This window comes from Neophocaena asiaeorientalis, unplaced genomic scaffold, assembly GCF_003031525.2.
Source record: "Neophocaena asiaeorientalis asiaeorientalis breed wild unplaced genomic scaffold, Neophocaena_asiaeorientalis_V1.1 scaffold246, whole genome shotgun sequence".
NCBI lineage: Eukaryota > Metazoa > Chordata > Mammalia > Artiodactyla > Phocoenidae > Neophocaena > Neophocaena asiaeorientalis.
In genome coordinates, this window is record NW_020174551.1 from 1,711,094 (window position 1) to 1,726,143 (window position 15,050).

General features: G+C 39.2%; 1 protein-coding gene across 1 annotated transcript in view; it reads right to left on the reverse strand.

Annotated features, from left to right (window-relative positions):
- Positions 1 to 2,651: 2,651 nt before the first annotated feature.
- The window catches only part of SATB2 (SATB homeobox 2), a 186,940-nt gene continuing 174,541 nt past the window's right edge, over positions 2,652 to 15,050 (reverse strand). The window contains exon 11 of the mRNA XM_024757394.1: positions 2,652 to 3,873. Coding sequence (XP_024613162.1) covers positions 3,412 to 3,873 — 462 coding nt within the window. The 3' untranslated portion in view covers positions 2,652 to 3,411. The remainder of the gene's footprint in view (positions 3,874 to 15,050) is intronic.

Genomic DNA, 15,050 nt, shown 5'->3' on the forward strand with positions numbered 1-15,050 from the left:
TGTATGCCAACCAAATGAAAAAAAAAAGGAAAAAGGAAAAAAAAAAACGGGAAAAACAATTTACCATATAAAAAGAAAAAGAAAACACTTTTTAATTGACATTCTCTTTGTCAGTTCTGAAGCTAAGCACTTGCTCCTTCCTTATTAACTTTAGTCTTTAGAGCAATTTTTTCCGTTGTGAGCACTTTCTAAAAAATCATTTTCACACATTTCTCAGATCCATCAATCCTTCCGGCATTCCTCTATGCTCGCATTATGGCAGCCGGCTCTAAATATAAAAGACTTTTATTATGTCCATTAACCATGGACATATGTGCTCCAAAAGTTTCCTGACACGCAGTCATTTGTGGGTTTTTAATTATAAACAGAAAATATTCACTAGAAAAATAAAGAAGCAAGCCCATCAATATATCTTCATAAATTGAGTTTTGTTTGTATACAACAAAACATCTGGGCAAATGACTCCCCCAGTTGCCAGTTCCAGGATGTGAGCGCGCATACGTTTATAAACACACAGAGGTGGACATACATTCACATGTGCTATTAAATTCTTGCATTGGACAGGACTCAAACACCTGTAATTGCAGGTACAAGCTGTCTTGTAAATAAAGGCATGGATTTTCCTTACACTCACCAGGTCGCATTCCACACAAAAAACCAAGTAGGAAAGCGGGCAATGCCCAGTAAAATACTTGACAAAGTCATATTTTTTGAATGCATTTTATTTTAACAACCAAAAAATTCTAACAGCCTAACAATGCACATAAGTTAAAAATTAATTATCACTTAGTGATAACAAAGATAGTTGATTTACATGGAAAAAAGAACATTTACAATATGTTAATCCTTATTCACATTGTTGATATCGCAATAAAACACAATTTGTTTCTTCATTTCACAAAAAGAAAAAAAAAGGCGGGAAATTGTGCTTTGTCAAGAGGCACTACAAGAGAAAGTTTCTTCTTCCAAATAGATATTATATGACAGATATTGAATAAATAGACATATATGCATTGTAATTCGCAAAGATCTGGCAAGACCACAGGCTAAAATGCCCACAGATTCACTTAGAACCACTGCAAACTTGGCAGTGAAATTAAAAAATAAAAGGCAAGACTTAGCATTGAAAAATACCTAATAAATTTTTGGTTGAAGTGTAAAAGATACCAAATGCGGATGCCATCGATAGATGAACCACCTTGTAAGAGCTTGGCAAAATCAGTTTCCATTACGTGTACAGAGTGACCTTCAGCAACAGTGTAAGAAGACAATTTGGAAAAGAGTAACTCGGATATTAGGAAGCAGCAACCATGGACTTTCTGATTAAAGCTGCAGCATACTACAGAAGTAGGAAGGATGGGCCCAGGGCTTGACTGCAAACAACCATCCTTTTGCAAAGGTATATGATGCTCATGTCAAGATAATTTTTTAAACATCATTATTTGAAAAAGTACAGGAAAATGTCCCTTTAAAAACTCCAGAGGTTACTGAGCAGCTAGAATTAGCTTGTATTGCAACATGTCTTCTCCCTGTATATTGTAAGTTCTGAGTTAATATCTACACATAGAGGTTTGTTTTTTTTTAACTCTGACCTTTTTATACCTTTCAAATATATAAATAGTATTAACAGTTATATTACAATGTTTGTGTCGTAAACAGAAAATAACTTTCAAAGTGATATTGCATGAGGTCTTTGAAAAGGCTGCATGAGAGCACAACTCTAAAAAAGATCCAACCGTGTGGGACTGTTTGACGGCCACCTTGAAGCATGAGATTAGTTTCACTCGGCCAGTCCTGAAGGTGAGGTCTCCTCTTGCAATGACTAGAAGTAGAAGTGGGAAGTAATGGTTTCTGATGGGAAGCTAGAGGCGGGGGAGGACTATAGTAGATTGCAGCTTTAATGCTCACTCCACTGAATAGCCAGTCGGCATTAGTTCTGCTTTATGTAAGGTAACTGCTATGTAGGTAACTGGGAAAATGTTTCCATTTATGAGGAGTAGGTGATTCCACTGAAATTGCTTCGCTTACTCTATTGCCTGGAGCTGCACAATGATTCAAAAACAGGTTCTTGCTAGGGCTGCCCCCGTAGTAGGGAAGGGATGCGGTGCGCGAGAGCAAGGACTAAAAACGTCTGGTTAGGTGCATGGAATACGTACAAAGAGGAAGCCCGAAGTGAAACAGAAATGAGAAACGTCTTTCGGGAGATGAAGGGATGGAGATTTATTTGAGAGGGAGCCCCTTTAACTGGGCAGCAACTTCTTTTCTAACTTAATATTACATTGAACTATTTTCTATTTAAAAAAAAAAAATGAAAAAGAAAACAGCAACAATAAACAAGTTTTAAATGAGCAGGCTTACTAATTTTAAGATCTGAAGCCACAAGCAGGTAAATAAATTTCACAATAATATGTGGCTCATACCGTGAATTCCATTTGTCTGACATCAGTATGTCATTTTATCGAGACTGCACTAACGGACAAGTTTTCTCTGTACTGAATTTCAGCTTTACTCATTTGGAAGTCCACAGAAACACATCTGTTCACTACAGTAACGACAAGTTGAATAACGGAATGCGAGTCATTTTAAGTGTGCATTGTGTCTTTAAGATTAATTTGACTGGTATCATTTTAAGGTGCCCTGATTTTTTTTCACTTTACTTTCTTCTTCTTCTTTCTTTCTTCCTTCCTTTTTTTTTTTTTTTTTTTTTTTTTGGCAGTGTTGATTTGTTTTGTTAAATACATACCTCAAAAATTACCCATCAAGCTGCCAGATAGGAAGCCATAGAATTAAAAAAAAAAAAAATCAGGGACAAACACAGAAAATAAATAGGAATTCAAAAATAGTCACCCCACCCTGAGAGCAGGCCGCAGTTTATCAAAAAGCCAAAGCGACTCACTGTGAAGTGGTTTTTTTTTTAATACATAAACAAGTCTCTTCTTTAAGAACTCATTTCACAGTCTATTCTTTCGGATTGTAAAGTTCTCTGTCCCATGCAATTTAATATATATATGTAAATATATAGATATATACATATACATATACACACACACTTGTAGCTTCCTTCATTTATTTCATAGGTCTTTTCATCCTGGAACTTGCCTGGTGTCTCTTCCATAAGTGCAAGGATAATGAAGGCAGAGTCTCCTGTGATTATAATGACTACGGTCCAGTCCATTGTAAAGCGTAACACTTTAGTGTCTTTGCCAAGGCGATGTCTGATTCAGAAATACTGAACTTATTCAGTCTACAGGTGTACCCTGTGCAACAGAGAAATGTCAAAAAAAGGTAAGGAAAACAAAACAGACCCAAAAAAGACAAAAATAAAATAAAGCAACCAAAAAAAACTTTTTAAAGAAACTAAAACAGAAAATCCTTGGACCGATGTATTGCTTTGCCTGGTGGCAGTTCACATTATCTCTGGTCAATTTCAGCAGGCACCGCCTTGCTCTTCTCCGCACTCTCCTCCTCAGCCTCCACTTTGTACATCTCCTCCGAGCCTTCCTCGCTGTCATTCTCCTCCGACTCTGTCAGCAGCTCCTCGTCCTTATACTCGGCCACGTCCACCACCGAGCCCAGGTGTTCCTTGAGCTTCCCATGATGCTTCACGTGGTACCGCTGGTTCTGGAAGAACTTGATGATGGTGTGTTTGGGGAGATCCAGCTGAGCAGAAAGAGTGTGGATGGCTTCCTGGTCAGGGTACAGGCCCACGTCATGGATGAAGCTCTGGAGGATCCCTAGGGCTTCCAAAGAGATCTTTGTGCGAGACCGAGGCTTTTTGGTGCAACTGTCTTCAGTCGGAGGAGGCGGGGGAGGTGCTTCTTCTCTGGGAGGGGAGCTCTCCTTGGCTGGCTGAGACTGCTGTCTGTGCAGGACCTGATAATTAAAATTTAAACAAAATTAACATGTGATTCACAATCTTACCTTTCAAAACCCATCCGCCCAGTGAAATATGTGTTGTCTAGCTAGCACTGTAGTGATGCTGTAGTCATGGTAAGTTCAGGTCTTCTGAAAACTTAAAAGAATTTCTGGAGATTCAGAATCTCCTCTACAAAGCAAGAGGTTAATAATAGTAATGTTTCCATTCTGAGGCACAAAGAAGTTAAGTCATTTGTTGCCAAAGGTCATTCGAATTCAAAGGATCTGGCTCCAGGGCCTTGCTGTTAGCTAGCGTGGTGTGCTACCTCTCTGAAGCCCAATGACAAAGAAACCGGACCCAGAGGAAAAGTGCAGGCTCTACAAATGAGATCACACGGGCTCACGTCCAGACTCTTCCCCTTAGCTGGGTGTCCTTGTGCGAGACACTAAACATCTTTAAGCCTCAATTTTATCATCTATGAAAGAAAGATAAGACACTGACTTCCTAGGGATGTTGGAAGGATTAAATGACATAATGCATGTAAAGAACAGTGCTTGCCTTAAACCAGAGGTTGACAAACTTTTTCAGCAAAGGGCCAAATAGGAAATATTTTAGCCTTAGCAGGGCCATACCGTCTCTGTTGTGATGCCTCATCTCTATAGTGTGAGCATAAACAAATGATCATGGCTATGTTCCAATAAACTTTATTTATAAAAACAGGTGGCAGGGACTTCCCTGGTGGTCCAGTGGTAAAGAATCTGCCTTCCAATGCAGGGGACTCGGGTTCAATCCCTGGTCTGGGAACTAAGATCCCACACGTCGCAAGGCAACTAAGCCCACACGCCACAACTAGAGAGAGAAAAATCCACGTGCCACAACTAGAGAGAAGCCCATGCGCCGCAATGAAAGATCCTGCATGCCACAACTAAGACCCAACGTACCAAATAAATAAATTAATTAATTTTAAAAAAACAAAACAGGTGGCAGACTGGATTTGGTCCATGGGCCAGAGTTTGTTCACCTCTGGCTTAGGGCAAACATCTGATAAATGATAGTCATTATTATACCAGCCTCATAATTACTTAGAGTATAACAGTGGAATAAGTCAGTATTTGAGTCAGAAAATCAATTCTCCATAAAATTAAGAACAACTTTTGTTTATTTTCTTTTAGCCCTGATCTTAATCCTTAAACAAGAATGTTTTTTAAAAATATAAAAACTTCCAACTTAATTAAAAGACATAATTTTTTATTAAATTATGCCCTTTAAATGACTAGATTATACTCATATAAATGGACCTCCTCAATATTACTGATGTCAAGGAGACAGCAGTGAGTGGTGGCTTGAAGCAAGATTTGGGTTCCCTGCCCAGGAATTGAACCTGGGTAGCCTGGGTGAAAACCAGGAATCCCAGCCACCAGTCCAGCAGAGGCTAGAGAACAAACTATTCATCCTTTGTTCTGCAATCCACTTCCTTTTTTTTTTTTGTTATCCTTCATGTCAAGGTTTTCTAGTTGTAATTAATTTAAATTTCTCTTTCATTTCTACCTATTCCCCACTCATTAGAAAACAAAACAAAACCGAAACAAAAACCTCTAGTATTTAAACACTAGATCCAAGTTGGAGCCAGTCCTGCCTGGGGTGCCACGTCAGCAGATTGAACTTTCGTGTTGCTATAAATGCTCTGCTTGACCAGAAACACAGTACCCTGTCAGCAAATCCCCAAATGCCACGCCAGCTCTGGGCTCCACACTCACTTCTTTGCTCTCTGATCTTTCTAAATAAGGTCAGATATGCAACCCCAGACAATCATGCCCTGTTTTCTGTGTCGTCACTTCTAATGCTCTATAAAACTGGCCCAAAATCCCTCCGGAAGAGTGTTCCACTGCTTGTGAGGAACTGTACCCCGTACAACCCATGGATTGTTCTGTTCCCCTTGAATAAAGGACATCAAACTGATTACTACATTGGTTTAGCTTTGTCATTTGACACTAGTTAGGCAAGCTTATTCTTGACCCTCATAACTGCTTCTTCAGCGTCATCTCTGCATGGAAAAGTTTCCCATTTTAATATTTATGAACTTTTTCAATCTGACTAAAGAAAGAGAAAGCAATACAGAGGAGATTGTCCAAACAACTCGCCCCTGTTCCCCTCAGAGGCCTATGTGAGAAGGACTTCCTGGAGAGGGTGCACGGGACCCTGAAGAGGAACTCAGCCGCTGCTCACACCTTGCAACATCAGCGGCAGCGCTATAACAGCAAAAGGCTACAAGGAAGGTTCCCATTAGAAAGTATCATGTCAACTCCAAAGGCAAAGATCGAATTTCCTCCACGCAGGTCAGTGTCTAACATCCTGGAAGTTCCCAAGACCTTTAAGAATAGTGAGTTCACTTTTTTAAAAAACACATGTTTCTCTTTTACCATTCTCTCCTATTTTAGGTGGTGTTTTCCATGTTAGAGTAACAAATTAAACATTTTCCAAAGCTCAGGGGGAACTCAGTCCAGTCAATGAAGAAGAAAACATGTCTAGTTACACGAGAGAAACATTGGTACCACCACTACCAGCACCACCACACACTACCCAGATGACAAATTTTTTTAAAACTACAAAACATCAACATCAAAGCAAGCATTTAAGAAAACAATCTCTGCCATTTATCCTAGTCTCAGGGACTACCTGATGAAAAACTAATTTCTTACCGATGTGAAAATGTCAGCCTTTTCTGTAGAATTGAATAGATATTAGGGCAGATGACATTGTTACTTAGGTAACAGAAGAGGATGAAACTTTTAAAATAATAATTCGTAACAAGTAACAATCAATATAACAATAAAAGGATAATCAAATGCAAATAAGAATACCCATTATAATAAGCTGATGGCTGGTGGCAGAAAGAAATCTAAAACAGAAGACCATAAACAGTGGCACTGAAGGTCCATATAGTGTCGACCAATTAAAATGAATGTTCTTGACATTTTCTTTACCCCTTTCAACTAAGAGTAAACGTATGTGGTCTGCTGTGGTAAGCAGGCATCAGCAAAAAAGTGAGAGCTCCATTACTTCAACATCCTAATTATAGCTGGCAGGGAGAGGAGGTCTGCACGGTGGACCCACGCTGCTCATGGCAGCTCTGATGGCAGAAGATATTTGCTCTGAGCTTGTAAGATTGTAATCTGGGCAGCTTGAACACTGTAATAAATGAACCTCTACATCAACAGGTGAAGATTATTTTTGGGGGGGTCGGTAAGAAGGAGAGAGAGAGACTGAAATTACATAGGAATATGTACTCACACAACATGTATACTCAAGCACAAGGACCCCCTTTTAGAGCAATTGTGATAATTGGAAAACAAAAGAGAATTAAAATGCCCCATTTTTTAAATTATGCTTGCCTTCTGTAGTAAAAGTCAGCATAACGGTTCCACTTAATTAAATAATTAGATTGGTTCTTTAGGGGTTTTCCATTGTGCATTGGTTAGATTTAAAGAGATTTTCCAAAACTATACTTTGAAGTTACTATAATCTTTCTGCACGATAGGGTTCGTTCTTCTCCTGAGGTCCCACCAATTGGCCTATTTCACCCCCCACTTCTAACTTTGAACCTAGCAGTAGTAACACACAGACACAGAGAAGCCACACATGAAACGGAGAAACAATAATCATAGCAGCCACCACTTACTGGACGCTTACTCTGCGCCAGACAGTTTTAAGAACTTTACATCGATTAACTCATTTAGTCCTCACAGTTCCTTGTGAAGGTGCTACTTGGATCCAGAACAACCTAGAAACATGGAGCATCTCAGGAACACCCTCAAAACTGGAAATTTTAAACACAGAGAGCTGTCAGTCTAAGACAGTAGGTTTCCTCGGGACAATGACAATGTGGCTGCCATCAGAGGAGAGGGAGATGTTTCTCAGAGAGCTAGCAGCAATGGAAATGATCTACAAAGTGAGATATCCTGTGTCAGGTCAGACGATGCTCTATATTGAGTTGGGAGCCATGACAATATTTGCATGAAGAAGGTTAAATAATATTTCTGGTATCTTCAAGCAGATAGGAAGGAGCGCAGTATTCATAATATCTGAGATGAAAAGAGTCCCCAAGTTACTCTGTCCCAGCTATCTTCATTCCCCTGAAATGTTCGGATTACTCCAGGCACAGAGTTATTTATTGTCTTCTATAATTTTTAGCAAAAAGAACTGCCTACAGGGCTTCCCTGGTGGCGCAGTGGTTGAGAGTCCGCCTGCCGATGCAGGGGACACGGGTTCCTGCCCCGGTCCGGGAAGATCCCACACGCCGCGGAGCGGCTGGGCCCGCGAGCCATGGCCGCTGAGCCTGCGCGTCCGGAGCCTGTGCTCCGCAACGGGAGAGGCTGCAACAGTGAGAGGCCCGCGTACCGCAAAAAAAAAAAAAGAACGGCATACATTTCCTCACTAGCCACCTGCAGTAGCTTATTATTATGACAAACGATCAGGAAATTCTTCTTACTGTCGTGTAGTGCTTCTTCCAGTGGTATGAATACTCTGAACAAAAACAGAGCAGAGCCTACTGCTTACGATGTGGTATTCCCCAGGCGGGGAAATCAGTCCAAATGCTCTCCCCAAACCCTCCATCTAAAGAGCGGGATCAAGTCGCCTTTTCTGCACTTTCCCACATCTTGACTAACTAATGCCAACTCTTTTAGTCTCGTCTTCATAGGACAGGTTTCTGAACACCCACTTAAGTGAACTTTAGTTTTTCTGTCCGAACTTCTCAGAGATGTTTGAAACTCCTCGTTTGTTAACTAGAATGACTCAAGTTTGGTCCCTGTCCCCAGCCAGTGCCCTGAGTAACTCCGGCCTGAGGCCATGTCATTGATTCCCGCTGGATGGACTACACGCCATCCTGTTCCTCAGCTCATCTGACAGTTCACGCATATATTTCTGGCTGATTGACTTTCTGAAACCACAAAATTTACAATTACTGCAACCAAGACAGAGGATGCCCTGCCATCTGAACAGAGATAGGCTCTTTCCTAACAAGTTCTTCCCAAGCCCAGATTATTGTTTTCTGGTATTTTTTTTTTAAAAAGGTAAGTATAATGGAGCAGCTACCCAGATATTTATGTAAATCTGCCCAAGTCTGCACACTTTCCAGACTCATCCTTTTTCCCCTTTTTCAAAATGGGCCTAGCAGTTGACCTTTCTATTCCTAAAGTCTCTCATCTCTCTTCACATGACTTTCCCAAATAACAGAATATATCATTCTGTAAAGATAGCTATCCATCCCTTTCCTCTTGACCTTTGCAAACTGAAGCCTGACAATTCATCCTATCTCATTTTGCTTTGGATTTTTCTCCATCACAACTGAACTTAAATTAATCTGGTCGGCAATTCATTTCTGATATTGATAATTTCTACAAAGAGAGTTTTAAAAGGTTTATTTAAAAGCCTCTTTCTTTTTTTGTAGCTTCTATTGTTAGTTTCTTAGGGTTCGCAGCAGTGAAATACCAAGGTGGCTTCAATAATAATGATAATACTATTAATATTAATGATAGGTGCTGGCATTCATGTAAAGTTTATTATGAGCCTAAATGCTATAAATATATTTTATTTTCACAGTAATCCTGGAGTAAGCATTTTTACTCCATTTATGATGAGAAAATTGTGGTTCAGAGAGTATAGGTAATTTGTGTGAGGCCTCATAGCTTCTAATTAGCAGGATTGGATATCTAAAACATACCTGATTTTAAATCCCATGCCCTTAAACATTATGTTCTCCTGTCTTCTGTGCGCAAGATCACATAAGAAAATTGAACAAAGGCTCTAGAGTAGAGGAGACAGACCATAAATAAGATATCAGGTAGTAATAAATACTATAAGCAAAAATAGAGCCAAGCATAAGGAGGAGAACTGGGGGCAGAGGAAGTTATTTTAGATTCGGTAGTTCAAGGAAGGCTCCCTAAGGAGGTAGGATTTGAGCAGAGGCCTGAAGGAAGTGAGGACCAAACCATGAAAAAGAGCAAAGCAGACCAAGGGAAACCGCAAGTGAAAAGGCAGGGAGGCAGGAGTACACTTGGTATGTTTGAAGAACCGCAAGGAAGGCAGCATGTTAGAGCCGTGCCACCCAGTACAACAGATACTAGCCACGTACGGCTACTGACATCTAAATTCATTAAAACTAAAAAAAAAGAAAACACTGAGTTCCCTCGGTCACATGAGCCACATTTCCAGCGCGAGATAGCCACCCTGTGCGATACCATACTAGAGAGCACAGATACAGCACGTTGCCACCAGCACTGCCATCACAGGAACAGCTCGGACAGCCCTCCGCTAGAGAGAAATGACAACTGAGGGGCTGCCAGGGCCGGAGCCGGAGCAGCAGGGCCTTGGCCTTCTACTGTCAGTAAGGTCTACCCTTACTGTGACCTGCAGTCATGTCCTCTGATCTAGCCCCAAACACGGTAGGACTTGAAACAACCACTAACACTAGAGAGAAGAGAAATATTCATGTATCCACACACTAAGTAAGAAATACTCAGCTCATAATATCAATATATTACTGGACTTTCAACATAGTATCACAAATAGCAACACTATCATAAAAACAACCAGAAGGATGCATCGGCACTTCTATCCTCAAGAGAACGGGGACTTCCCCGGTGGCTCAGTGGTTAAGAATCCGCCTGCCAATGCAGGGGACATAGGTTCAAGTCCTGGTCCGGGAAGATCCCACATGCCACGGAGCAACTAAGCCCGTGGGCCACAACTAGTGAGTCTGCGCTCTAGAGCCGGTGAGCCACAACTACTGAGCCCGCGTGCCACAACTACTGAAGCCCTGTTGCCTAGAACCCGTGCCCCGCAACAAGAGAAGCCACCGCGATGAGAAGCCCGCGCACTGCAACGAAGAGTAGCTCCCACTCGCCGCAAGCTCGTAGCAACGAAGACCCGGTGCAGCCAAAATAAATAAATAAATTGGGAAAAAAAAGAGCGAATGGTAAACTTACATTTAACTGATGGCTGCCTTCTTCATCAGAAGTGCTTACCATGTCTAAAAGAAATTATGTTTAAAACCATCGACCCCGGGTTGAGTAAAAAAAAAAAATTCCATTTATCAAATATTTATGGAGTGTCTATAGTAACTGGACCTATTAATTTACAAAGCTTTCTAGTAAGGAGTCCTGTCTCCAACAGTTGGGTGTTGATGAACAAGTTATGGGTAAGACATAATCAAACAGAAACTTAAAAGTTTAATAAGTCTTGCCTTCCTATTTATTCACTAAAATCTCATCGGGCTGAAATATGACATACATGTGTATAAATGAACATGAAGATGGCGATGAAGGAAGAAAGGTTGTAAATATATTCAAAAGAGATATCAACTTCTAAATAAAACCCAACACCTTCTTGCCCAGTTACACGATTATTACACAATCGTAATAAGGATATATGTTGTTTTTCTGCCTTCGAAACTGAAAAGTTTAAAAACACAAGGACAAAATGGTACTGTGACAAAAGCTGACTAAGAAAGATAAAGCAGCTCTTCTTAAACCGCTCAGTGTTCAAATAGATTTTGAAGGCCTCAATGAAAACCAGCTGGAAGCCATGTGTAAAAAATAATGGCTTTTGCCTGCAGGGAAGGAAGTGAGATCCTAAATGATTAAGTTTAGGAAAGTATATAATTCACTGTATCATTATGGGGTGAACTGGATTACTTATAATATGCCAAGACTTTGTGGTCTTTTTTATATAGAGAAAATGAGAAATTATTAAGGAGGTGACTGTATAGGGTGGCTGATCCAGTGCGGTAATAGGCAATAGGTTAAAATTGGCTCCCAGGTGGCCACATCCCCCTCTCTCTGACAAGCCTCACCCATAGGAGTGAGCCTCACCAGAGCTTCAGGTCCTTCGTGGTGATGTGCATCAACAGGAGATGACTTCTAACCGCATTTGAGTTAATATCAGAATATTTTTACTTGTTTAATTTTACCTCATCTAAAATAACAGAATGTAATATAGTTGATCCGAAGAAGGAAAGCATTCTTCCACTAAAAATCCTGAGAAAATATATTTACCAGGCAATAAGAACAATTGGTTAGCACAACTGGAAAGCCCTCATGCATAACTCAATTAGAATTTGTTAAATGAATAAGTGCTGCTGTTTTTAAAATATACTATATATAAAATACCATATAACTGAGATATTTGTCTTAAGTTTCAGCAACCTAACTCTACCCCCTAGTTTTCCCTTTTTTTCAAAATCAGCACTTAAGACTGTTAATTTTAGCTCAGAACCTCAGTGGGGAGAACTTAGCATTAGTAATTAATAATTAATAGGACTATTCTACCTCTATCTCATTGTTGGACTATAAGCTACATATTGGCACACATAAGTGCTCAGTACACCTTTGCTGCACTGCATTAATTCCATATTCTCTCTTTCTTTAACTGCAGACCAGTTACTATTTTTGTTCTGTACAACTTACTGTTTTTTCTTTCTATTATTCATTTGTAGCAAAACTAGGTTTTAAAAGTAAAGAAACTGTCACTCATTATAGGAACTTACATCTAGCAGGTATCTGAGAGCAAATATATATATATGTATATATTTTTTTTAACCATTTTTTTGTGTGTTAAAAACAATTCCAGGGCATCACATGATCCTTAAGATTGCTTTTACATAAACCTTGTTAGCAGGAGTTGTGAGGTCACAAAGTTCTCGTTTTGAATCCAGTCTTTATCCCCCAAAGCACATATGCTTACTAGCCTTGCAGCTGTGAGCAAGTTTCTTTCTCAGAGCCACAGCATTTGTTAATCTGTAAAATCTTCCTTGTAGTTTTATGAGGATTAAGTGAGATAATGCACGCTAAGTACTTAGCAGAGTTCTTGTCATAAGTAAGGTTTCCGGAAGTAGTTTCTGTCATTAAAACATGAGATGAGGTTTTAAGAATCAGCAGTATAATGCCTCACGTAGTTTTCTGTAACTACACTTGTTATGAAAGTTAGCAACAAATTCAGAGATTTGTCTGTCCTTTTCACTCCAAAAATCTACAGATCTACAAAGGAGAAAGTCCACCAATAAGCTGTCTTATTTCTTTCATTCATATACTGCACACATCTTAGTTCTTCCACGTGGCACCTAGCACGTGGAAGTTGCCGCTCAAGCATCTGTCACATGGAATTACACCTCATAATCATAATCCCTTTCAGGGTGACACCTTCTATGTGCACAGCCTGGGATCCTCTTAAGATGACCTCCTTCATCGGTTCTAGAAATGTGATCCACGGTCCCCTGGGGGAATCCCGATATCCCCACAGAGAGGTCCATGAATCAAAACTATTTTCATAGCAAAACTGAGACATTAGTTGCCTCTTTGACGGTGCTAAAACTTATACTGATGGTACAAAAGCAATGGCGGGGAAACTGCCGGCCTGTTAGCATAAGTCAAGTCAGTGGCACCAAACTTCACCAGTAGTTGTGTTCTTCACTGCCACATACACACAGTAAACATGCAACTTTCATTTAAGAATATCCTGATGAAGCAGTAATGTGGTATTAATTATATTAAATCTCAACTCTTGAGCGTACTTCATTTTAATAGTCTGTGTGAGGAACTGGGAAATACACATAATGCACTTCTGTGGCATACTGAAGTTAAGATGCTTCTCGTGAGAAAAAGCATTTGTGAGATGCTATGAGCTGACAGCTGAACTAGCACCTTTGTCTTGGAATAAATATCATTTTTACTTGAAGGAACAACCAACAGGCAAACTATGATTATTCAGACTTGGGTATGTGGCAGATATTTTCTTAAAAATAAAGTAAACCCGTCAATTCAAAAAAAAAAAAAAAAACAAAACAAACCTGGTAGTATTTGTTGCCAATGATTAAATTTTACCTTTCAAGCAAAAATCAGAATTTTGGAAAACTTGTAGCTTCCACTAAAAGCTTCACAGTTCCCTAATACTTAAAGACTTCCCTGATGATACTGGCGGTGATTTAAGAAATTTAAAAAAATATGTCATACAATGAAATGTGTCGACATTTAGAAGATCTGAATAACTCAATATATCAATATTTTCTAAATGAGCATTGCATGATACTATAAAATGAATAGGTAAAAGATCCATTCAAAGTACAAGGCAGACCAATGAATTATAAGGTAAAAAAGTATGAAAGTTCACTGATATGATTTTAGATTCTACTTGGCAGCCAACCTTTAAGAAACTACCACTTGTAGAGTTTTGTACAGAAGAAGAATGATCATAATTTCCTGGGAAGGCTATTAAAATATCCCTTCCTTTTCTAATTGCATGTCTGTGTGACGGTTGATTTTCTTCATTTACGTCAACCAAAACTACACTTTGTATCAGAATGAATGAGAAGCAATTATGAGAATCCAGTTGTCTTCCATTAAGTCAGACATTAAAAGTATTTGCAAATATATATGTAAAACAATGGGACTCTTATTTTTTTGTTGTTTTGGAGATAGTTATCTTCATAAAAATATATCATTTATGTGTAAATATTATTTATAATTATTTTCAGACAAACATTTAAAAGATTTCTCAGAACTAATTTCTAATATGGTAAATATTGATAGATATGCATATTTTTGGAGTCCTTAATAGTAAGAGTGAAAGGGGACCCTGACACCAAAAAGTTTGAAAACTCTGTACCACATGAATCACTTTGAATATATAGCCTTGTCTTTCCCCTAATGAAAACCAAGCACTTTACTATAAAATACAAAATGGACCTTACAGTTAATAACATCCTTACTTGATCTCAGTCACCTAGGAAAGTCTGAAAGCATGAGTGTAGGAGAAAGTACACATGCATTACGATTTGCCTCTTGACTTTATCTCTCAGAGACATTTTCACAGGCAAAACATATCCGCCTAGGTACACAACTCAGCACTATTTCTAACTTCAAATGATGTTACTTGAGTTGGCTCTTATGGTTCTAATTTCACATCCTAACATTATAAGACATTAAAAACCGTGGTTTAGTTTTGTTGCTTTTTTTGGATTATACAGTATCCTAAGGTCAAAACTCAGGAAATCTGTTATTAAAAAAAAAAAAATGTATCCATGAAGCGATGACAAATTGCGGACTACAGGTGTTAGATTACATTTTGACTCCAGGCAGGTTTAATATAAGTTGGTCTCCTTTTACAATTGCTCTTAGCACATACAGGAATGGGAAGGGGG